The 24,147-nt window shown below is 46.2% G+C and overlaps 1 protein-coding gene across 2 annotated transcripts in view; it reads left to right on the top strand.

The window, feature by feature from the left end:
* Positions 1 to 975: 975 nt before the first annotated feature.
* Positions 976 to 24,147, top strand: part of PTPN9 (protein tyrosine phosphatase non-receptor type 9) — a 53,262-nt gene continuing 30,090 nt past the window's right edge. The window contains exons 1-2 of one of the 2 annotated variants that reach the window (XM_044979540.1): positions 978 to 2,251; positions 4,694 to 4,752. Coding sequence is in view for 1 of the 2 variants with exons in the window: in XM_044979539.1 (XP_044835474.1) it covers positions 2,219 to 2,251 (33 nt within the window). In the remaining variant the exon portion in view is untranslated. Of the gene's footprint in view, positions 2,252 to 4,693; positions 4,753 to 24,147 lie in introns of both variants that reach the window. The other variant, XM_044979539.1, reaches the window with a different exon arrangement.

Consider the following 24,147-nt stretch of genomic DNA (forward strand, 5'->3'; position numbering starts at 1 on the left):
GATCGGATTACAGGAAACAGCCACAAAGCAGGCATCTGAAGTTGAGATCAAATGAGCCAGCTCTTTGGGCCCAGCATGAATTTTCCCTGATCAGCAGTTCTTTAGTTTCTCGTGACCTTCCACGATTTCCTCCTCAAAAGGCACTTTTTCCACATCTGTTCAGCTCCAAGGGAGGTAGGAAAGATGGGAGCTCTAGTGTAGATAAGGTAGCAGCAACCACTGCCATTTTAACCACTATGTCATGTATACTTGTTCTGGCTTAGCCAAAATGGTAGTTAAAACACCAGTGTTGTTTACCCCATGCTAGTGCTACCACAGATAGAGCTGCACTGGCAGGAATAAGAGTGGGGATTTTTTTTTTTGATTTTTTTTAACAGAGAGGGGCAAGGAGGCCTTTTAATCCTAGGCCATTCAGCTCCACACCCATGGGCAGGGCCGCTGAGAGCGGGTTCAGGCCCCGGTGAAAAATTTTGTTCGGGCCCCCCAGCAAGAGTGGACTGGCTAAACAGGGCCAGGGAAGCCGGGCCCCAGGCCCCCTTCCGGACCGCCAGACCCCAGTAATTTGTACTGGCTTCCCCCCTCTTGTCGGCTCTGCCCATGGGACTGACTTGAAGAAAGCATCTATAATTGTAAGACATGCTAAATTTACCCATTCGGTCACACTGTCTTTTGTTCTCTTCCCTATAGATCTGAGCACCTTTTGTAATTACCTTCCACCCTCCTTTGATTGCATGTTGTTTATCTGTGTCCTGATCCTGCTACTGGATCCCAGCAGGCAGACCTTACCACTAGTGATCTGCAGGGGCACAGGAGCCCCGCCTGCATTAACCTGATTGCCGGATCCAGGCCTTGGATTGCGTGGGCTAGTTCTTGCAAACAGCTGTGCCCATAGCGTGCCAGGCACTTTACAAACATATAAGAAAACAAAGGTCTTTTGGGGGCAAGTGTGTTGTTTTCTGATCTAGCTATAATGTGCTTGGTAGACTAGAGGTGCTGTGGAAAGAATTTACACCTCAACTGGGTCACTTATAGACAATGAAGGGAGATTCTTGATCTAACGGACGGGTTTGCAGAAGTTCTCTTGCAACAGGGTGACTTCTAATATCCTCTGTTGTATGAATCTTTCTCCCTCCTTCCCTAGATTCCTCTTTCTGTTCCTTTTTTGACCCGTCCCTTTATCTCCCTTGCCCCAATGGATAGTTTCCTGTTTCTCTCGCCTTCCTTTGGACAAATGCCTCTCTTCCTTCCCCCCTCCCCTCCTGCTATGCAGATCTTTCTCCCTCCCTCCCTCCTTCCCTTAGATTCCTCTCCCTGGCTGTCCTCTGCTGCTGTTTGTGAATGAGACTCAGTTTCTGAATGGAGTTGCTGGGGGCTCTGGCTGGCTCATCAGGGGAAGCAGTATTGGCCAGGAGAAGGGGAGGGGGACGGGTTCTCTTTGCTTCCTTCCTCCCTCTCTGCTGCTTTTGAGGAATAAGGACTGCGAGACAGACAAGCGAGAGATGGAGGCTGCAGGAAGGAGATTCACTCTCTAAAACGAAAATACAAATGAAGAGAGGGAATTGATCGTCCTTTGCTAACTATATTCAGGAAGCAACAGCAGGGGGATCTTGCAAAGGCAGAGAAGAAAAGCCCAGGCGGATTGAGCCACAGTGTGGAGAGATTGCAAGCAGATCTTGTGGGGGGAATGAAACTTCCAGAGCAGCTGGGTTTTTTTACCCCCTTTTGTGTGTGCAATTTTCTGTAACCTGCAAAAGCTTTAATGAAACCGAGGAAGAACTAAAAGAGCCCGACGTTTGCAAAGAAACCAAAAGAATCGTTGCAATTAAGAGGAGACAAAACTGAACTTTAATTTATTTTTTTCTTTCAAGTTGCATCAGCTTTTCGGGGGAAGGGATCACTGCATTAACCTTTCCCCCTCCAAGTGTGTAGCTAATCTGCAAGAGAGACTAATGGGTGCTCCCTGGGAGCTCAGGAGCAGCGTCCCCAGTTGAGCGGGGTGCTTGAGGGGCCCCTGGCTGGGAGGGAGAGAGAGAGAGAGGCCAGCCAGCTGCCTCCCTCCGGGGTGTTGGCTGGGGGAAAAGGGGCCGGTTTGCTGGTTTTGAGTCAGGCTGGTCGATGTTTGAAAACCCTGGCTTAAAAACTCCGAAGAAACAAGCAGCAGCAGCCGCCACCGCCGCCTCCTCAGCAGTTTGCAAGCAGGAGGAGCTGCGGCAGCAGGATGGCCGCAGAGCTGAGCCCGGAGGAGGAGCAGGTAAAGCCGTACCCCGCACCGGGCGCCCCAAAGCAGAGCGGGGGGGGGCGTCGCAGATCCGAACTGAGGGCTCCGGGGACGGGGCTTGTGGAAGTAGGAAAGTGGGGGGCACATACTGCTTCCCATCCCTCCCTCTGAGCTCTGTGGAGATGGGGGTGGTTGCGGGGGGCAGGGGACTGGTTTCTCGAGGGGCTGGATCAGTGCCCCGATGCCCCCCACGTTCGCTACATTCCCTTTATTCTCCCCCCGCCTTGAATTGGGGGGGCTCCCCAGCCCCTCCGATTGGGAAAGGGTCGTGGTGGGGGGAACCCATAGCCTGGTCTCCTCCTCCCTTCTGGGTGGGCTGGTTACCCTATGACGGCCCCGGGGCTCTCTCCCCTAGGGCTATTATCCCTTCCATGGGAAGCAATGGGGGGATCACCCCGATTTGGGGCCGGGGGCTTCAGGGTGGGCTGGGATGGGCTGGGGGAGCCGCGGCCTAGTCCCTGGCCTGGCGGCTGGGTCCCATGGGGACCCCCAGCGCCCCCACCACATAGGGCTCCCCGCAGGGGGCGCCGCCCCGCCCCTGGACGAGCAGCGCGGGGGGAGGAATTGGGGGGCAGACCCCTTGTTCCGGTGGCAGCCGCCGCCCGGGGCCCGAAAGGCAAAAACAATCGGGACCATCCGCAATTTCCCAGTAGCCCCCCAGGTTCCCCGTGGTGCATGGGGTGTCTAGGAGGGCGATGGGGGGCCAGCCCCCCACCAGGGGCTGCTATAGCAGGGCTCAACCCCCAGCCACATGTGGGGGCCTCAGTGTCGGACCCGGCGGAGGAGGGCAGGCCCGGGGTGTCCTGGGGTCTCCAATCTGTTCCCCTTTCCACCTTTTATCCCCCCACCCCACCCTCAAAATCATCCCGGCCCTTTTTATTCTTTTGAGTGGGGGCGGGGACGTGAAACTGAAAATTATGCAGAGAAGTTCCCGCCTCCCTCTTCCTCCTTCCCGTAATGTTTTAGGGAGTGGGGCGGGCGGGCGAGAAAAGTCTCAACTCTCCCCCAGGCCGTGTCCCCAGCTGCCCCAGAGGCTGCTGCTCAGTAGGATCTGCTTCCTGTCCCCGTCAGCTCCTGAGAGATCCTGCAGGGCAGCTTGTGCTCAGAGAAGCTGGCGTCTCTTCCTAGACCTGCCTCGGTGTGTGACCCTGGGAGGGAGTGGCTGTGTCTGTGTGCTTCAGTTTCCCCCAGTGCAAAATGGGGCTGTCCACCTCGCCAGGTGTGCAGGGAGCCTTACTGCATATTTGTGATGTGCTGTCCTCCTCCCCATCCTTCCTCCCCCAAGCAAATGTGCTGTGGCAGTGGTATGAGGGGATGACTGGGATTATTGCCTCACCCATTTTAAACTGGGACCACCCCCTTTTCCTGTTTTGCCCTCTTCACTTCACTCTCTCCAAGGCTGGATTTAAGATTTTATGCTTCCCACGCCCCATTCCTCCCCATGACGTTTGTATCTTCCTGTCACTGGGTTGCGTCACTGCAGGAGGATGTTGCATACTTATAAATATAGGGACTGTGCTGTGAATTTTATAGGGGAGAGTTAACCTCATCCTGATTATGGGGGGAAGGTGGGGAAAACTGGTGGGTATGGATTGTGCTGCTGATTCAAGCTAGCTGATTTTCCCATGCTCCTGTGCTCTTTAAAGATGAGAATTCTTATGGTCTGTATCTTTAACACTTCTGTGTCCACAGCTTCCGCCTGCTGCGCCTGGCTCTCTCCCCTTCCCATAACAAGCTGTTTTCGCCCCCCTTCCCCACCTCATTGTTCCCACTCTTCTCCGCTACCATTGTGGACTCACAACAGCTCCTTTTTCTGCCCAATCTTAGATCAGTGTCCTCTGAGCAGTCCAGAGTGGTCCTCAATCCAGCCAAGGAAATATCTCTATTCCTGGGAGTGGCGGAAGGGAAATGTAGCATATCTGATCTATACATCTACGATGGAAGCTGCATTTGGAGCTGTATAAAATCCAGGGCTCTGCCAGGTTCTGGTTTCAGTGGAAATAAAGCCTGATGCCCTGTACTTGCAGTGAGCTGCAGGCAGGCAGGTAGCCCCACTGTCCTGAGAGCCCCATTGAAGTTAAGGGCATGGGTCCTCACGGGCATTCATTATGGGACCGCTGGTCATTACAACATGAAGTCAGCCTCAGCAACTGGCTTCTGCATGAGATTAGAGTAAAACTCGATAGCTAGGTTTTAAACAGTGGGGAAAGGGGGCCTGGATTTAAAAAAAAAAAAAAAAGATATACTTTGCTTTATATATTCAAAGTGTCTTTAATAAATCAATCCTCAGAAAACTGAGCCACAGATGGTTTGTATGACTTGGCTCAAGGCCGCAGGAATCCGTATAAGAGCTGGAACTGGAACTCCACATCTCCTAGCCATGTGCACTCACCACAACTTTCTCTCTCCTTATAGGTCACATGAGAAATTTGTAGTAATGAAATCTAACGTGAGGTTAATCAGATCCCACGCAGGTAGGAATTAATTCCTCCTTGTCACATCATTGCACAACTTGTCCAAGGCATTACTTTTTTGGTCGTCTTCCAAATCCTTAATTAGCGCCTCCTGTCTGAGACAGGGTGCCAGACTTGAAAGACTGGTGCTCCAATCTGATATGGCAAATCTTTTGTTCATAGATTCTTGATTTTAAGGCCAGAAGAGATAAACTAATCTGAGCTTGTGTATAATACAGGCCAGAGAACTTCCCCAAAATAAATCCTAGAAGAGTATATCTTTCAGAAAGAATCCACCCTGACCCTTGGTAAATTGTGCCAATGGTTAATTAGAATCATAGAATATCAGGGTTGGATGGGACCTTAGGAGGTCATCTACTCCAACCCCCTGCTCAAAGCAGGACAAATCCCGAGACAGTATTTTTTGTTAACCCCCAGATCTCTCAGTGGCCCCCCTCAGGGTTGTGAGTTCAACCCTTGGGTTTAGCAGGCCAATGCTCAAACCACTGAGCTATTCCTCCCTCCCAGCCACCCAAAATTACCATCATGTCTTACTCCTCCACTGTCTCTGAGTTCCTGGCTGGTTCATCATCTGTCTAAACTTCATATTCTCTTAAAATATCATGAACTGCTGTACAAATCAAGATGATTCTTGGGGTATTATTGGTAAAGAAACTGAAGTAGACCTCGATCCTGTGTAAATCAAGGCTTCACATTAAACCTGATGTAGATTTCTTTTTGTTAACATCAGACTCTACTGTTGTGGAGGAAGCCTGGTTTGCACTGAGAGTCACAGGTAAACTGTGTATGTTTATGTGTAAACTGATGGCTCAAAGGAATATACCAAAGTTGTTTTGTTCAGGCTAGACAATGGGAGCTGATCATTCCTGGCTGTGGGCTGTGTTCCTTCCAGGGAGCTCCCAATGCAATTAGGGAGCTTCAGTATTTTGGATACTAATAAAAGATTTATTACTAGAATTGGTCTGATAACTACTGAGCTGGTGTGTGTAGGCATGGGTTCATTAACATCTGGAGCAGAGATCCCCCATCATGCAGTGCTTCCCTGCTTTTCTTGGGTCCAGAGTTTCGCGTGGTTCTTGCCTTGGAATCTCTGTTCTCCATTCTGTATGCTAATAGAGATGCCTCCCTGCCCCATCTTCGATGCAAATGAGGCGAGGGGTGTTTCCTTAATCCTGTCATCCTTGTTTGGAGGGGTTTAGGTGCGTCTCCCACTGCCTTTTCGTTGCTTTTTGTAAGTCTTTCTTCTGATTGGCTTTGGTTCAAGCACAGGCTGCAGGGTGGGGGGTGGGAGGAAGGTCTTTCGTGACTCAGGCAGGCTGGACACTGCCCTGGTTCCCCAAGAACACAGAGCTGATAGGTAACACCAGGGAGACATCCAAAACTTTTGTTTACTAATGTTGCACTGAGGAAGCAGGAACAAATTCAACACTCATAGCTCAAAAATCCAAGCAGGGGCCTGTAGGGGAAAAGAACTAACAGTTCTTCTGATAGAAAAATTAATTCTTCCAGTTTTGACCTTGATAGTGTATCTAAAGATTTTATGCTAAAAATCCAGTGTGCTTGTTTATTTTTAAGAGCAGGTTACACAACAGTCAGGGGTGGTCTAGATAATACTTAGTCCTGCCATGCATGCAGGGGACTGGACTACATGACCACTCAAAGTTCCTTCCAGTCCTACGGTTCTATGATTCTCTAATTTCTGTGCAGTGTTCTATGGATGCTGTTTAGGCTACAGTAGAAATGCTGGCTAGTGCTGTCATTGCACCCCATTCTCCCCACCTGCCCTCACATAAATGGATATTACCACTTTGATCCCCGGATTTCCTCCTTCAACCTCCCGTTAGAGGAGGAAGGGTTCCAGTCTTCCATGTCACCTAAAGCAGGCAATAGGAACTGTTTATCTGACCAATGCCAGCTTTTAGTTCTTGCCCAGTGTTGCTTCTATTCCGGATGTGTGAATCAGTATGTGGGGATAAAACGTTCTTTGCTCTTTTCTCTGAAAAAGAAATGGCCACTGTGGTCAAATCAGTGTGCCATGTCACCCCTGAAAACGAGGTACTTGCAAAGAATTGTTCAGTCAGTAAGGACTTGAGATCTCTGAGGTCTTGTCCACTAATGTACTGTGGATGGATCAGAAGTGCTAAATCCATTATATCCTGATGTAATTTGTACGGAATAAAATGATCTCACAACTTTTTGTTGAGAAGGTAGTGAGGATTTCTTGATGTCACTGGATACTTCATCCCTGAAAATGGTGGGCTAATGGGCCAGGGCTGCAACGTTCAATAGCACAAATGTCAGGAAGTGCAATGTTTGGAGAGTTATCAATACTTTTTTAATTCCACCCTCTTGCAACAAACGTGGGACTTCTGACATAACCACATAAAAGGCATGCAGTGATTAAAAAATTCTGTGGACGCTTTCACTTAAAGCAATATCATCAACTTAACAAATCAGATTCTTTCTGCAAATGTTACCTACTACTAGGAGTAATGCTTAAGGCTCTGATCCTGCAAAGACTTAAGCACATGCTTAATTTTAAGTATGTAAGTAATCCCAATTGAGTTCCATGGGACTACTCACCGTGCTTAAAGTGAAGCATGTGAATAAATCTTTGCAAGATTGGGGCCCAAAATGATGCTGATTGAAAGAGTTTAGCAACAAGAATTATTTTTTTTCCCCTGTCATTTGTTTACTTCGTGAATTTGAGCACTTTGGTCCATAGTATGTTTTTTTTTATTGTTTCCCTGTAAGGTCAGTTTCCCTGTTTGTTTGTGTCGGTATTTCACACAGCAATAGGAAAAGACAAACTCTTAGAAAGGGATTTTCTGGAGCATTCAGTGTTGTCCTAACTCTGCTCCCGGTGACGGCACTGAGAGTTTTATCACTGCAGAGTGGAGCAGTTAGACCAGTGCTGTGAGCCCTTTGAAAATCCTACCCTTGGCTAATATTAAAACATAACTGCAACCACGACAGTTGACAGGAGAACTGAGGGCAGGTCAGGTGGATTGGGGAGACCTGAAATGACTTTACCTCCTATTTAGACATTGATTAGATTTGAAGATAATGGTGTCCCTTTAAAAATCTAGGTGAAGGGGCAATTTCTACATAAAAGAACACACCTGCAGGCATATCACCTTGTGCTATGAGCCTGCCATATCTCACCAGCTAAACAGGGTCAGCTTTGTTTAGTTAGCACTTGGGTGAGACATCTTAAGAAACATCCAAGTGCTGTCTAAAGTGTTGTTGATTAAGGTGGTATTCTTCCCTCTGAGTCATTTCTGAACCAGTGATCTAGCCTGGCATTGTGCTTCTGGATGCGTCACTTCCCAGGCGAGAGTTAAAACCTGACAGCTTGTGGTCACTGGAGATCTTGGGGTACCTTTCACAAGAGTAGGGAAGTTAACTGTAGTGGTCTGGTGAAACTGACTAATTACATTCTGTCGACCTAAATAACTCCTGGAATTTCAGTAGAATTTATTGTTCACTTCCTGTTCTAAACGAACATGCAGTCAGAAGCATACCATTGAAGAGTTGCTGTGTTGCACCCCAGAAATGTATTCACTCTATTTACATAGTGTTTTTTTTTTTTTTTGAGGAACAGTGTAGGGGGAAATGATTTATCTTCCGCCATACTGTTTGACTATCATGTGAGTCTCTGATTTATGGCCCTGTAACATCAGACTCTACTGCAATGCGTAAAAAAGAGGTACAGTTACAAGTACTACTTACACTTCAATTTTGGATTCCCTGATTCATGTGCCATTAAAATGTCAACACAAACATGTTTTGGATTTAATCTGCTGCTGAAAAGAGAATGCACTGGAATGCTCTTTCCAAGCATGTCTGCAAAGACCCTACCCTCTTATTATTCAAATTTCTGCCCCCATCCCCAGTCCCCAAACTTTGCATCTGCTCTGATGGATACAAGAAATTAGTCAGCTAATTTGAAGCGAAGCTGGCAGTAGATTAGTCAAGGCAGGGTCTGGGGAAGAAAGGAGGGAAGACGAGCTTGCAGTATGTGTGAGTGCTGGTCATTACCGAGACCTCTCTGCCTATCCTGTTGCTCCAGCAATTAATTCTGTCTCTTAGATATATGGACCCTCATCACGATAATATGGGAGTGCCTCACAATCTTTAATGTAACCCTTGTGAGATGGGAAATTGAGGCACAAAGAGACTAAGTGACATTCCCAAGGTCACATAAGAAGTCTGTAGCAGAGCAGGGAATTGACTCCAGATCTTTCGTGGCCCAGGCTAGAACCCAGACCACTGGAACATCTTTCTTCTGATTGTCTAGTTGCTGGGGCAGGGACTGTCTAGGTCAAAATCAATTTAAAAAAAAACACCACTTTTTTTAGGATCTAAATTAAATACATATTTTTCTTAAAAAAATAAACATATTTAAAATTTATGACAGCCCATGTTAAGGCCTAAACTTACTTTAATTTAAGTTATTTTAATAGCTTATGCTAACAAAATTCAAGCAGTCCATGTTTGCTACCAGAATTTTAAAGAAAGTCAAACCACTGAACTGGTGGAAATCATTGGCCAAGCACCTGGAACCAGAGTTTGCTAAAAGGCTAAACCATCTTTTGACATCAGTAGCCTCTTCTGTAGATGAAGAAAAAATATTTTCTTCATTTAGGTTTATTCAGCTATTTCTGTGCAATGACAAGTTCATTCAAAGTTGAGACAGCAATTGGGAGCCGATAAAGTAAGAAAGCATGTTTTCTTCTAATCTGTGAATAAAAATGAGGTGTAAGAGGATAAGATCTACTAGTTCTAAAATCTTGAAGGACGTGGTGACCCAAAACAGTAAGTTCAGTTCACTAACTACAGGTTAGTGAATACTTCCTTTGTTTAATAAATCAGTTAGTTTTAAATGCAAAACATCTTTTGATAAATTTATATTTTCTGTCGTATTCCAGTATAATTGAGATAATTGTCTTTAATACAAAATCAATTTAAAAATGCAGGCTTTGTACATTTTGAGTTTAATTCAAATTTCCATCCAAATGCAGTTTGATACAAATCACAAGTACAAAAATTAATAATATAGTAAATAAGAAATGCATCAGTCACTGTTGTGTAACATAATAAAAATTAAGAATCAGAATAAATGCAAGTTAAGCTATTAAACATCTTAAATAAACACGTATGGCTATTTTGTATCTTCCTGGTTATCAAAAAGAAGCACCAAATGTAGTGTAAAGGCTGTATTTAGTTGCAAATCAGCATGTTTTTATGGTTACCAACCAATGCGAATGAACTGTTCTTTAGGAAAATAATTTTAAAAGTACAAATGCAAAACAAGATTAAAATCAGTTCTAAATCACGGATTCCTGTGCTTGCTGATTTTAAATCACCCATTTTAATCCTCATTTAATCCTTTTGATTTAAATCCGTCCACCCTGGTCTGTACAGTACCTACCACATGTTGGGAGCTACCACCATGTGAATAGCATGTCAGTAATTATTACACTTTTTAAAAAATCCCATCTGTTTCTGTTAGAATGTTTTGAGTCTCAAGCAGCCAAGTGGATTATTGCATTTTAAATGGTTGTGTAGCAGAATTATAATAGAAGACTCCATACGCGTGATAGAGATCACTTGCTCCAGGTGAGTAATAGAGAATGTTAATCAAATAGCACATCTCTCCAGGGAAGATGAAGTCCATCATTTATTTAAAATTGTGGTTTTAGTTCTTATTTTTTATTTTAATATTACTGTAACCCAGGTGCTAGTTTAGATCAATGGTGAGGATATTTGAGGTTTGTAACACTTGGGAGTAAATGTCTGAATTGTAAAACATGAAACATTTTATGTCTTTAAATAAAAACAGAACATGTTTTCTCCTCTCTCCCTCCCTCACAATATGTCCTCTCCTTTAGGATAAGCACGAAAAAGGGTGTGTTTTGGAAAGTTATGAGACCTTGAAAGCGAAGCCTTAAGGGTAAACAGGCTTCATAAACTCTAACTATAAAGAAATGCAAATACACATGTGTTAATGCAATGCTACAGTTGCAAACTTGCGGCGAAAAAGTCAGGAAACACAAAAGCTAAGTCCTTGTAGCCGTGTTTCCTAATCTGTCTTTGAAAATGGACCAAATTTTCAAAAGCTGGCCTTCACCATTTGCATCCACACATAATTACGGTAAAGTTTTAGGCCTGCAGTTATCTGTGGCCACAATTTCTGTCACTTGGACATCTAAGTACCTGATCTGCAGTGCTGAGGTATCTGCAGCCCCAACCCTGCAAATGATTGTGCATGGGAGACTGGCAAGTTCCCGGCCTATAGGACTTAACTGTGCCCAGAAAATTACATTCACAAAAAGGGAAGGCCCAGTTAAGGCATGGTTGCATATCAGGCCTTCTCTGTATTAAGGTATTAAATTAACAACCTCCCTTGTAATCCAGATTTCTCAATACAGCATTCGTGAATTAACTTTATCCTTAACAACTGCATTTCCTGACTGATAAAAGCACCTACCTAACTTAAAGCAATGACAGGGATTTTGCATTTAATTCCCTTGTTTAAAAATAAAAAATAGCTATAGCACTATGGAATTGGGCAAAATAGAACTGCGCAGCTCCATAAATTCCAGCAGCCTGTTCGTCATTGTCTGCATGGGAAAGTGATACCGATAGAAAGTGAGAAGGAATTTCAAGCTCTGTAGTAATATCTGTATAATTCCCCAGATACACACTCTTGTTCTGGCACAAATGTGGCTATTGCCAGTTTATCTTATGTCACTTTGGAAGTAGTTTAAACTAAGCCCCAAAACCCCCCCAAAAACAAAAGAAGAAACCCACTCGTACTCCAGAATCGGAGTGTTCGGATGTGGAGTTACACTGTAGTTTAACTATACTGGCCTAACTGGAAAAATTTCCTTTGTGAACAAGCCCTTAGATACACGCATCCAATCTACCTCCAAGACTCTCTGCTCTCACACAATTTCATTTTTCTTGCAGCTCCACAGGTTTTATACCACACCAGTATGTGGATACAGAAAAAGACCAGATGCAGCATTGTGTATGTGTAGGGTTGGAAAGATTAGATTTGCATTGATGTTTACTGACATTCACCAAGTTCATACTTCCATTGATAATAGAAATTTACAGAAAGGTAAAAATAAGAAAAATGCTGTTTGAGAACTTATTAGTGACTGTCATTAAATAATTGTCTGACTCCATCCCCATCATAATTTCCGATAACTGTGAAAATTTAAATAGATATAAATTAGGAGGAAAAAATGGTTAAAAATAAACATTGATCTTATCCATTGAACTGATAAAAATGCAAATTGAGTTCTGCGAAGCTAACATGCGTGCATGAAAATTAGGGCTTGTCTACATGTGAAATGTTATGGCAGCACAGCTGCAGAGCTTCAGTGTAGACACTACCTACACTGACGGGAGGGGTTCCACCTCCCTGAGAGGCAGTAGGTAGGTGATGGAATAATTCTTCCGCTGACCTAGTGCTTCCTTCAGGGGTTAGGTCAGCTTAACTTTGTCGCTTGGGGTGTGGATTTTTCACATGCCTGAATGACGTAGCTGAGTTGATGTAACTTTTTCGTGTAGACCAGGTCTTAATATTGAATCACTTCCAGTTTACTGTGGGAAGCCTTTTATCAGCAAGGTCTAACTATACATAGAGCAGGATTTTCAAAAGTGCTCAAGAGTTGGCCTAACTCTGCTGCTAGAGTCCATTTAAAAATTCCCGGTGATGTCAGGCCAATGCCAAGTGCCTTGGGAAATCCAACCTGTGCACTGTTAAAGTTCAGCTGGTTTCGACTTACTTGTTCTCAAGATTTTTTTTTTTAAATGCGCAAGTTTTTAACTCCTTGTTCCTGTAACTAAACAATGGCAGAACAAATTTTGCTCAGAGAAAAACGCACCCAGCTACACCTAACATCAGCTGCGAGGGCAAGGTTCGTCCCAAAGGTAGAACTTTGAGGAGAACTGTGAGTGAAAGCAGGGGGTGTTATCCTGGAAGGTGAGTTGGCACCATAAGTGCAGTGTGTGCGATTTGAAAACTATAATCAAAATGGAGAGAAATTCATGTATTGCCGGAATGTACTACAAACTGCAAAGCATGATGGGAACAGTGGAAAACAGAAAAGTAGCAGGTTGCACAAACACTGAGTAATGAATTAGATTCCTTCTAATTAAGGATCTGTTTCAGCAAGAAATTACCCTGGGACCTCTGTGTCCAAAAGCGAAAGGTGTATCTATCTGAGCTAAAGGCAAACCTGTGTTGCTGTCAGTAGTAACCCTATGTGAGGCCCTTAAACAGTTCAGTGCGCAATAGACACACATGTCCAGACTCCCTTTTTTCCCCCCTGTGGAAGTCTCCATCCAAGCGCTGCCCAAGCCCAGCCTTGCTAAAGTCTGAAGTCCTCTGTTTAACCCACAGCACTGATATTGAAGAGCAGAGGCAAGACCAATGTAACCTTTCCCCACACTGCTCTGCCAATTAGCCTCAATCATGACGTGGAGGGATTGGCTCTAGCCGTGAGAAAATAGTTTATTTTCCATGTCCAGTCACTCCGTGTTCTCCCCAGTTTGCTAGCCAAGAAGGCTGTCATTTATGGTGGTGGTTGTCTTGTGATGGCCCCATCTACTGGGAATGGAGACCACTGATTCTTTTCTCAGAAATCCAGTGTTGCCGTTCTGTGACTCCCGTAATTTATTCATCACAGGATAGACTTATACAACTGCTGTATCATCTGATTTTTTGTACACAACTAATGTTACAGTTTAAAGTCCCAATCCTATAAACACTTGCATAAAGTAGCTTAGTTCAAACACAGAGGTCTTCCAGGGGGTACTTCAAACCGTCTAGATATTTGCCTAGTTATACCACAGGCTACATAAAAAGCCCTAGCGAGGACAGTACAAACTAAAATTTTCAAACAGACAGTGACTTGTTTATACTGCTGTATATACCAGGGGTGGCCAAACGGCAGCTTGTGGAGCCCCTCATGACTCTCTCTCCCCCCCCCCATTCTCCATCTACCAAGTTGGGTGGGGAGCTCAGGGCTTCTGCCCAGCTGGGAAGGGTGGTCTAGGGGCATCAGCCCCACACGAGGCACCTCCCGGGGCTGGGGGCTTCAGCAGGAGCAGGGCTGAAACCCCGGACCCTGGCAGGTGCCTCTCGTGGGGCTGCTGCCCCTAGACCACCCTTCCCAGCTGGGCAGAAGCCCTGAGCTCCTGAGCCCCAGCAGGCGTGCCCGGCTCTCAAACTTCTGGTAATTATCGTATGCGCCTCAGAGGGTCAGTAAGTTTGGCCACCCCTGGCATATACACTGAGATGTAAGTACAATATTTATATCCCAATCAATTTATTTTATAATTATATGGTAAAAATGAGAGAGTCAGCAATTTTTCAGTACTAGTGTGCTTTGACACTGATTTTTGTAAGCAAGTAGTTTTTAAATGAGGTGTAACTTGGGGGTACGCAAGACAAATCAGACTCCTGAAAGGGGTACAGTAATCTGGAAAGGTTGAGAGCCACTGTTTCAAACCACCACTCGTCAGTTACAAGTTGAGGGGGCTAGGAAAATGATCTTGCATACAAATATCTTTGCCTTCACATAGAGCGATGCACGTAAATGTGTTTGACTCGGTGAGGAAAGCACTGGGCTGAGCATGCACAGCAAATCATTTTCAATCTTAATTTCCAAAGCAACTTTCCTAGACCAAGGCAAAGCCCTATACTTCGTTCAGGGATAAACTGCTTCCAAGTGGTTGGACAGCGTGGTCTGCTCTGTGAGAGAGTTGGAGCAAGACACGAGCTCAGAATTTATAATCTGAGTTGACGGACAACATGCTCCAGGGATGCAATTCACTGGGAGATCAGGGAAACTTCTTTCTGAGCGTGTTTAACAAATATTTATTATTCATAAAGTGCCTAAGGTACTTCATGAAATTTAAGATTTTTAAAATCCTATGACTGTGAAATTGACCAAGATGGACCATGAATTTGGTAGGGCCCTAGCTATAAGGATGGTTCTACATCAAGTGGGGATTCCCTAGGAGCAGGACTGAAGAATAGGGCCCATAGAATGTAAAATGCTCAGGGCAGGGGTCTGTGACTTTATTTCTTATGATTTCAGCTATTTAAATCTGAAATTTCATGGTGGTGTAATTGTAGGGCTCCTCACCCAAAAAGGAGTTGTGTGGGGTGTCGTGGTACTGCTACCCTTACTTCTGCACTGCTGGCGGTGACAGCACTGCCTTCAGAGCTGGGCAGCTGGAGAGTCGCAGCTGCTGGCTGGGAGCCCAGCTCTGAAGGCAGAGCTGCCGCCAGCAGCAGCACAGAAGTAAGGATGGCATGGTATGGTATCGCCACCCTTACTTCTGTGCTGCTGCTGGCGGGGCGCTGGGTGCCTGGCCAACAGCCGCTGCTCTCTGGTTGTCCAGCTCTGAAGGCAGTTCAGAAATAAGGGTGGCAATACCATGACCCCCCTAAAATAACCTTGCAGCCCCCCGTTCCCCGCAGCTTCCTTTTGTGCCAGGACCCCCAGTAGGAGAAACGTTGATCTCCCCTGTGAAATCTGTATAGTATAGGGTAAAAGACCAGATTTCACAGGGGGATACCAGATTTCATGGTCTGTGACATGTTTTTCATGGCCGTGAATTTGGTAGGGCCCTACTTATAGCTCTAATCTGCCTTCCCCTAGTGGCTCACTATATGGGAGCAAGGAATGGAAGGGCAGGGGAGTAGCATGAGCACGCTGCACTCTGTCTAGCCGCAGTTTGCAATCAGCATAAACTAGAGCAGCCCTGAGGCCTTAGGTCAGGGGTTGGGCACCTCCCCTTCCCCCCCGCCGGCTCCCCTGGAATTCAGGAGGTTGAAATGACACTTAAAGCCAGTGCTGCCCCTCTTCACCCAGTGATGGAAAGGAAGGTCAAAAGAATGGCACATTTATTGACTTCGTTTAAGCATGAGTAAGCTGGCTGAAAAAATGTCATTTCCCTCGCCACCCAGATCTCAGAAATAACTGAAAAGGGTTTTTTTCCCTTCAAATTTTCCATCAAAGTTACTGCTGGTTGGAGCCCAGACTGTGATCAGTTTCAGGTAATTGACGTGAGCAAGCGCCAGAGCCGGGGGGTGGGGTGGGGTGGGTGTTGGAATGAAGGTGCCCTCTGATGGAGCTCTGACGCTGCAATCTCTCTTCTTGTGGTTGTGGTGTCATGGCTGGCAGGGGACTGTGCTGCTGAGTTGTATTATGTGCTATGTGACTAGAGATAAGAACCAAGGCAACCCTTTCCCCTCCCCTGCTGCTGCTCCTGCTCATGCGTTTTGGTGCCTTCAGTATCCCAAACACAAGTACCATCTGCTGGAAACAGGATGTGCCTGTGTTAATAATTGCATTAGAATGTGACACTTCAGCACCTGTTTGAGTCCCTGGTGTATTTAACAAGAGAGACCAGCTGAGATCATTTTGTAGGCGGTAGAGGGTTTACAGGAAGAAAGGACAAAGCAATGCAATTCCCTTGGGAGAAAAATAAATTGTAACAGGGATCATTAAAAGAACTGATGGCAAGAGGGTGTCTTAGCACTTGATGGCCATTGCAAAGGCATCCCCTGGAGAGATGACTTCATGGTCTCTGAAAGATTATTGATTGTGGCAGGATGCATGCTGCTCTCCTAAAACCTGGAATCTCAGGGGACCCTGCCAGGGTGCTGCCAGAAGCCGTGGCTGGGGTGGGCATTGCTTATAGCATTTTATAAGAGAGCTCAGACTGCTGGAGGAGTAGCTGCTATTGGTCAGGCACTGTTCTGAGAAGTTCACGCTGCTGGAATCCTAGCAGACTTTGATAGGAAACTGCTGTACGGAAGCTCACGCTGCTGGAGTCTTCGTTCAGTGCTGAGAGAGGGCTCGGCTCTAGGTAGGGCTGCACACTGGGGATTTATGTAGCACAAAGAAACTAGTTAATTACAGCCCGTGTGGTCATGTCTACTCTACATACATGGTGGGAAATTCCCCCCTCTCTAACACCGGCACAGTTCCACCAGCAATAGCAACAGTGGGAGCTCTAGCTCCAGGCTCTGAGCACAGATGTGTTTAAAAGCACTGCTGGCTTTGTTTGTACAGCCCCCAGCACAATGGGGGGAGGGGGCTGACTTTTGATTGGCACCACTGGAGTGCAATTCATCATCACTTTGTCTATGCAAACACTGCCACCTGCTGCTGCTGCCTCTGGTGCGGAGCTTTCCCCTACCATCCTTGCTCAGGCAAGGCCCTGCTGGGAGCATGCAGCTGTGGAAATGGTGGTGTTAATGGATAACTTAAAAGCCGCTCCATGATGGCTGGTGAGATAACAAACTTCGTCCTATTAAAGCAGCTAGTGCAAATGGAAGGGACATGGCAAATATCCTCCCCCTTAGCTGGAATCATGAGGTGAAGCCATAGGTAGGTTCCCAGGCCCAGGCCAGTCACACATGGCTGGTGAAGTGCTGATAAACTCAGGCCCTTCACTTCCTCCTGTAGGAAGTCATTAACCCCAGGACCTTTTCATGCTGACTAGCTCCGAATCATTGCAGTCATTCTGCCTCGCTGGGGGCTTGCAGGCTCCCCAGAGCGGCCTGACATCCTACACCGCCGCTTGGAGCTTCCAAATTCTTCCTGTTCCCACTGCGATGGCGGCACTTCTCGAAAGCCAAGCTTAGCTGCTTTTGCTTGTTGTTTGTTGCTCTTGCACAATGCCAGGGATAATGGAAAATTCCTTAATTTCAGAACTGCTCTTCCTGTTTTATGTCACGGGCTGGGTGACTTCAGTTCTTTGTCTGTGTTCGTTTGGCTGTATCCTTTCTACTGGGGTTTGTTGGAGGAGAGGGGGGTAGGGAGCATAATTTAATTCTGAACAGTTGACTAATACATACCCCACCACATGGTCTCTGGGTTAGAGCAAAGGAGTCGGAGGGATTGGGTGTCCTTTGTGTGAGCACCTTTTAAGCAATGAAGTGGTGTTAAAAGCAGTAGTGATTCCTCTCTCTTGCTCATCAAGTTTTCAAAACAGGAAAATCACATGCTGCTATATGAATAAAACCTTCACATGACTGCACAGTGGAGTCTGATAAATATCATTTTTGTAATGCCGTGTAAAGGAACACATAACATTTGTTTTGAAAAAAATGGAGGGGGAATTGAATTGAAAACATTAATCTTTAATTATTTCTTAAACTACAAGAGACCCAATTCCCCTCTCATGAGTTATTAAAACAGACTTAGTAGTACAAAGAAAATCCTAGGGTGAAGATGGAACTAGAAAGAATTCCAGTTTTTAAAACACAGTGTCCGCTATCCAGCCCCTCCAGCTGTTGCTTGTGGCTCCTTCACAGCTTCTCTAAACCTAAAAGTAGTTTGGTTTATATGGGACTGTTTGGCTGGCTGGGGGGAGGTTTGTATTTACAGGTGGATCCATGCTGACACATTTAACAGGAATTTATATGTGCCCATAGCAAGAAATTCAAAGGCTTTTAACAACAAATCCAATAAGCTATTGAAGAAGGAGTCTGGAGACCATGTGAGACACAGGTGTCTTAGAAGAACTTCAGGTTGACACTTTATTTTAGCTAGGTCCAGGAGATCAGTGGTTGATTCTCAACATCTCCAGACTACTGTACCCCTTTCAGGAGTCAGATTTGTCTTGCGTACCCCAAGTTTCACGTCACTTAAAAACTACTTGCTTACAAAATCAGACACAAAAATACAAAAGTGTCACAGCACATTATTACTGAAAAATTGCTTCCTTTCTCATTTTACCATATAATTATAAAATCAATCAATTGGAACAGGGTTGGGCAAACTTTTTGGCCTGAGGGCCATATCTGGGTATGGAAATTGTACGGCGGGCCATGAATGCTCACAAAATGGAGGGTTGGGGTGCGGGAGGGGGAGGGAGTGAGGGCTCTGGCTTGGAGTACGGGCTCTGGGGTTGGGCCAGAAATGAGGACTTCAGGGTGCAGGAGGGGGCTGTGGGCTGGGACAGGGGCACGGGCATGGTGAGGGCTCTGGCTGGGGATGCAGGCTCTGGGGTGGGGCTAGGGATGAGGGGTTGGGGGTGCAGGAGATGCTCTGGTCTGGGACAAAGGGGTATGGAGGGCGGGAGGGGATCAGAGCTGTGGCAGGAGGTTGGGGCGTGTGAGGGGGTCAGGTGCAGGCTCCGGGCAGCGCTTACTTCAAGCAGCTCTTGGAAGCAGTGACATGTCCCCCCTCCAGCTCCAAGGAGGAGGCACGGCCAGGTGGTTCTGTGCGCTGTTCCATCCGCAGGCGCTGCCCCTGCAGCTACCATTGGCCACAGTTCCCAGCCAATGGGAGCTGCGGGGGTGGCGTTTGGGGTGGGGGCAGCATGCAGAGCCCCCTGGCTGCCCCTACGGTTAGGAGCCGGAGGGAAAACATGCTGCTGCTTCCAGGAGCTGCGCGGAGCAGGGCAAGCCCCGGACTCCGCTCCCTAGTGGGAGCTCGAGGGCCAAATTAAAATGTCTGAAGGGCCGGCTGCGGCCCCTGACCCGTAGTTTGCCCACCCCTGAATTATAATATAAATATTGTACTTATTTCAGTGTACAGTATATAGAGCAGCATAAACAAATCATTGTATGAAATTTTAGTTTGTACTGACTTTGCTAGTGCTTTTTATGTAGCCTGTTGTAAAACTAGGCAACTATCTAGATGAGTTGATGTGCCCCTGGTTGAGAACCACTGCAGCAGATAATGCATTGGATTGGGAGTCAGGAGACCTGCATTTTTTCTGGCTCTGCCGGTTGTGACCTGGTGCAAATCACTTCACTTCTGTGTGCTTCCGTTTTACCCTTTGTCTGTCTTGTGTACTTTGACTGTAAACTCTTCAGGGCAGGCATTGTCTCTTATTATGTGTCTGTACAGGGCCTTGCACAATGAGGCTCCGATCTTAGTTGGAGTTTCTTGGTGCTACTGTAATTCCCTCCTACGAATTGATCCTTTGAGTCATTATAGCATGTAATAGTGATAGCTGAAGTTAGTTATTCTGAGATCACTCGGGGGACCAGATGGGCATTTTCCTTACAAACAGAAATAAATAAAATTCTGTCCTCTGCTACATGCAGTCCACTCCCATTGACTTTAATGGGAATTGTACGTGCATGGCTCATTGCAGAATTTGGCTTGAAATCATTCACGCAGTACGTGTGTAGTGTTGAAAGTACAAATAAAGGCATTGGAAAAAGGAAACTGAAATATTTATTTCAACCTGCCAAGACCCTGGTTCAAAAGTCCTTGTGTTTCTCCTTTGAAAGCAGATGACCTCACTAGCCCCTTAGTTCACAAAAGGAGCAGCCCCTTAATCTCTCAGCACTAGCGGGGGTTGCATTGTCACCATCTCATGTATGGGAAACAACAGAATCCTGAACGTGGGTCTTGGCAGTTAAGTGAAGAAGGAAATGAATTGCAAATATTTGCTTTAATAATGTATTTATAAGCTGTAAGTTCACCCCTATGGTCTGAGAATGGTTTAGGCGCTTAATTTTTATTTATTTATTTATTTATTTATTTATTGCATGTATTGAAAAAGCAATTAATTTCCCCTTTACGGGGAAGAGAAGTTTTTCCCATAGAGAGAAGTTGTATTTCATGCATGTGTTGAGTTCCATACTGCAAGTAACAAGACCGATTCCCCCAGTGGTTATAATGGGTTTTACACTTCCTGGCTGTTGGAGCTGCATTGGCTGGCTGGATAGATAAACTGACTAGGAATGCATGTTCTTAGTCAGTTTTCATGCTGCTGGGAAAGTGCTTCTGCTCAGGAGTGTAGCGCTAATCCTCTGCATCTGCTGACCCAGGCTGAAAACAGTGCCAGGGGACGCCCAGAGAGGGCTAGATTCTAGCTGACTTATGCCAGTGACAATCCAGAGTAATTCCACTGAAACAAATGGTGTCACTTTGGATTTTCTGGTTCAGAGCCCCTCTTCTTGAACTACCTTTGGGATCCTAACCTAACGTTTATTTGTAAGTTCACATGTGTTATCAAAACTTTGGAGTTGGACAATCACAATGTAAGTTTTTGGTTGTCTCTTTGGCAGCTGTCTTGCAAAGCGAGTGCTTTATTCCAGTTGATGTGTGTGATGGGGGCTTTAGTGAGGTGGATGAAAGAGCTACAGGATGGTGCAAGATTTCCACCAACCCCAAAAGACCACACCAAGGAACCGCAAGTGGGGAACTCACGCTGTAAGCATAGGGAGCCTTCAAACGTAAAAGGGCACCTGGTGCTCAAACTTGCAGCTCCATAAGCAAAACACAATGAGCAAGTTCTCAGTCTACTAACTAGTTCAGCCTCGCTCTCTTTTTGGATCAGCCCGTTGATATCTGTTCACTTTTACCAATTGATTTGCTTTTTCAGAACCTAGCCTACTATGAAGTTTCAATCAAACAAAAAAGTTAAGTGTGTGCGTGCTTTCTGCCCCCTGCAAACATCTCCTCAACCAGTGTTGAGCTGCTTGAACCGGGCATCTAAAATTGACACAGCATTAAATTGAGTTGTCTTGTCTTCCTTTTGTTTCTATCCAATTTCCATGCCCCTGTCTCCGGTCAGTAGCAACTCCACCCATTTCCCTTCTAGGCAGTTCTGTGACTTTCTTGTTATGCCTAGTTGGAAACAATAACTTTGTTCTCATCACTTCCCGTATAACTCAGTAGGATCAAAGTTTTAGTTCTCAGATTGCAAGTCGACTAAAATTTCTACTATCTAAAAGCTTTCCAATCTATCTCTGTCCCTGGACGTGCTTCAGAATGAGGTAGAAGCACATTTAAAAAAAAAATACATGGGGTGGGTGTGGGGGAACCTACTGGGTTGTTTTGGTTTTTTTTGTTTTGTTTTTTTCCCCCGGGGAAAAAAAGTTTATTTCCCAAGCTTTAAAGGCTACTATCATTACTTGTGTTACAGGACTGCCAAGAAGCAGCAAACACTATTGGGACCCCATTGTGCTAGTTCTGTATAAGCATATTGTCAGAGACCGTCCCTCAGGGGCGGCTCTAGCCATTTCGCCGCCCCAAGCACGGCGGCACGCCGCGGGGGGCGCTCTGACGGTCGCCAGTCCCGCGGCTCCAGTGGACCTCCCAGAGACATGCCTGCGGATGCTCCACCGAAGCCGCGGGACCAGCGGACCCTCCGCAGGCACGCCTGCGGGAGGTCCACTGGAGCCACCTGCCATCCTCCCGGCGACCGGCAGAGCGCCCCCCGCGGCATGCCGCCCCAAGCACGCACTTGGCGTGCTGGGGCCTGGAGCCGCCCCTGCCGTCCCTGCCCCATAGAGCTGGGCTAGTTGCAGCCGCCTCCCTTCTATTCAAAGGGACGGTACAAAAACTAGAGCGGAAATTGCAAGACTGATGCTGCCATTGCTATGGATGGAGCAGAGCAAATGGCATATTTGTATCCATCATAACTAGAAAGATCCCACCATTATCTAGACCTGGTTGTTCTCACAAGGACCAATGTCTGGGCCAAACCTGAAAGAACTGTTCCTATGCTCTGAGCCAAGAATCACATCCTGGCCAGCAGGCGGCAGAGTCAGGCAATTGCCCCCTGGAGTTAAGGCTGTTTCGGCGGAGGAGCTAAGTTTAAAGAGATTATTGTTATCTGATGTTTGTGTTACCATCGGGCATAGAGGCCAAACCAAGATTGGGGTGCCATCGCGGGAGCTGTATAAACACCTACTGAGAAACAGCCCCTGTCCCCAAAGAGCTCACCATCTAAACAGCCAAAGGGAGGGGGAGAGAAACAGAGGCACAGAGAGGTAAAGATACTTGCCCACGGTCAGAGAGCAGGGCACTGACTGAGCCAGCAAGGGAACTCAACTGTCTTGAATCCCACCCACCCCTGTGCCCTATTCACTAAGGGTAAAATTTTCAAAAGCAAAAATGGCACTTTAGACGCTTGAAAACGTTACCCTAGATCCCATCGCCCCCATGGTGACAACTAGAGCTGTCTAGCCAAGCCTCAAAAATCATCTCATGGTTTTAATGAAAGCTGAGATTCTCCTATATTTACACAACTCCTGGTGCTGAGGCTATGGGGAAAGCACCAAATATCATGAGCCTCGCACTTAAATGATGAGCGATGGCAATGCTGCTATAGCTTGAGGAAGGCAAATAGTGAATGAATCATACATGTGGTTTATTTTATGCAGAGCCATCTTTATATCTTGCCGGGTGATGCATCCCATTCTACGGAGGGTTCTTGGCTTCTTCTATCTAGAGATTAATTGTCAGTTATTTATTTTTGAAATAATTATCAGCCCAGAGGGGATGAAAAGGTCCTTTGCGTGTTCTCACAGTAGAATATTTGGGATTTTGTTCTGCTAGGATCTTTGGAGGATCCCGTTAGGTTGGCAAAAAAAAGTATCATGGCTAGAAAAGAAAACCACTGTCTTAGGGAGCGCTCAGGGGAGCTGACACTCATCCAGCTCCTGCCTGGGGTTACACTTGAGTGATCCTATGGCTATGCTAGGTATAGCGGAGAGCAGAATACTGCCCTGTATGTTTGGTTGTGGTTTAATTTCTTCCTTCCTTTGCCATGGGCTTTCTTTGTTCGCCTGGCCTGGATTGTCCAAGGCAGCAGTCTCTTTCCTTCTTGGTCACTTGGATGTTTGCTGTTTCAGTCCTTGCTTTGCTAAACCTTTTTTCTCTGGTTTGGTGCTAGCTGGTTCCCAGCTAACGTGGTATTTAAAGCAGGTGGGGATATAGTTACTAAAGCAATGGCTGGTGGTGGCCTTTATGTCTTTGTCACACGCCCTCCTGTACGGAGCCCTCTGGCATCTAGCCAGTGTTGGTGGTCTCCGTCTTTCAGCTTTCCAGGTGGGTTTTGCAGGAAGGAATGCCTGGGGTAGGGGCACTATCAGGTTCATGGGTGTGGCTGATTTTAACCCTGAGTTTCTTCTCTCTGGGAGAATTGCCCTCAGCAGCTGTCTCACTGTCATATTTAAAGGCAAAGACCTGTGAGGTTTCCTTTCAAACACTGTAGAAAGCCCTCTTGCTGATACACAACAAAGCTCATTTGCTTTGAACACGCTCCTCAGCCTGTCAGAAACCTGAACCTGCAACCCTTCCTGTCCGTCTAATTTCTCTCCTTGGATGTTTTGCTGCTGCCTCAAACAACTTGGTATATGCAAACCAGAGCTTGTATTTCCCGCAGAATCCCCTCTCTGCTCCATTTCTTTGTCTTATTCACAGAAGCCACCATCCTACACCTCATTCAAGCCGTGAGACTCCTCTTTCCTCTGCCCCCACGGCTAGGCTTTTGCTAAACCATTTTGCTTCTTTATCTACAACAGAATTCATCCTCCCCCCTCCTTTCCATCGTGGTCACCAAGATATTCCATCTTTCGCCAGCCTTCCACTCTGATGGCTCCAA

Source organism: Mauremys mutica, chromosome 11 (assembly GCF_020497125.1).
Source record: "Mauremys mutica isolate MM-2020 ecotype Southern chromosome 11, ASM2049712v1, whole genome shotgun sequence".
Taxonomy (NCBI): domain Eukaryota; kingdom Metazoa; phylum Chordata; order Testudines; family Geoemydidae; genus Mauremys; species Mauremys mutica.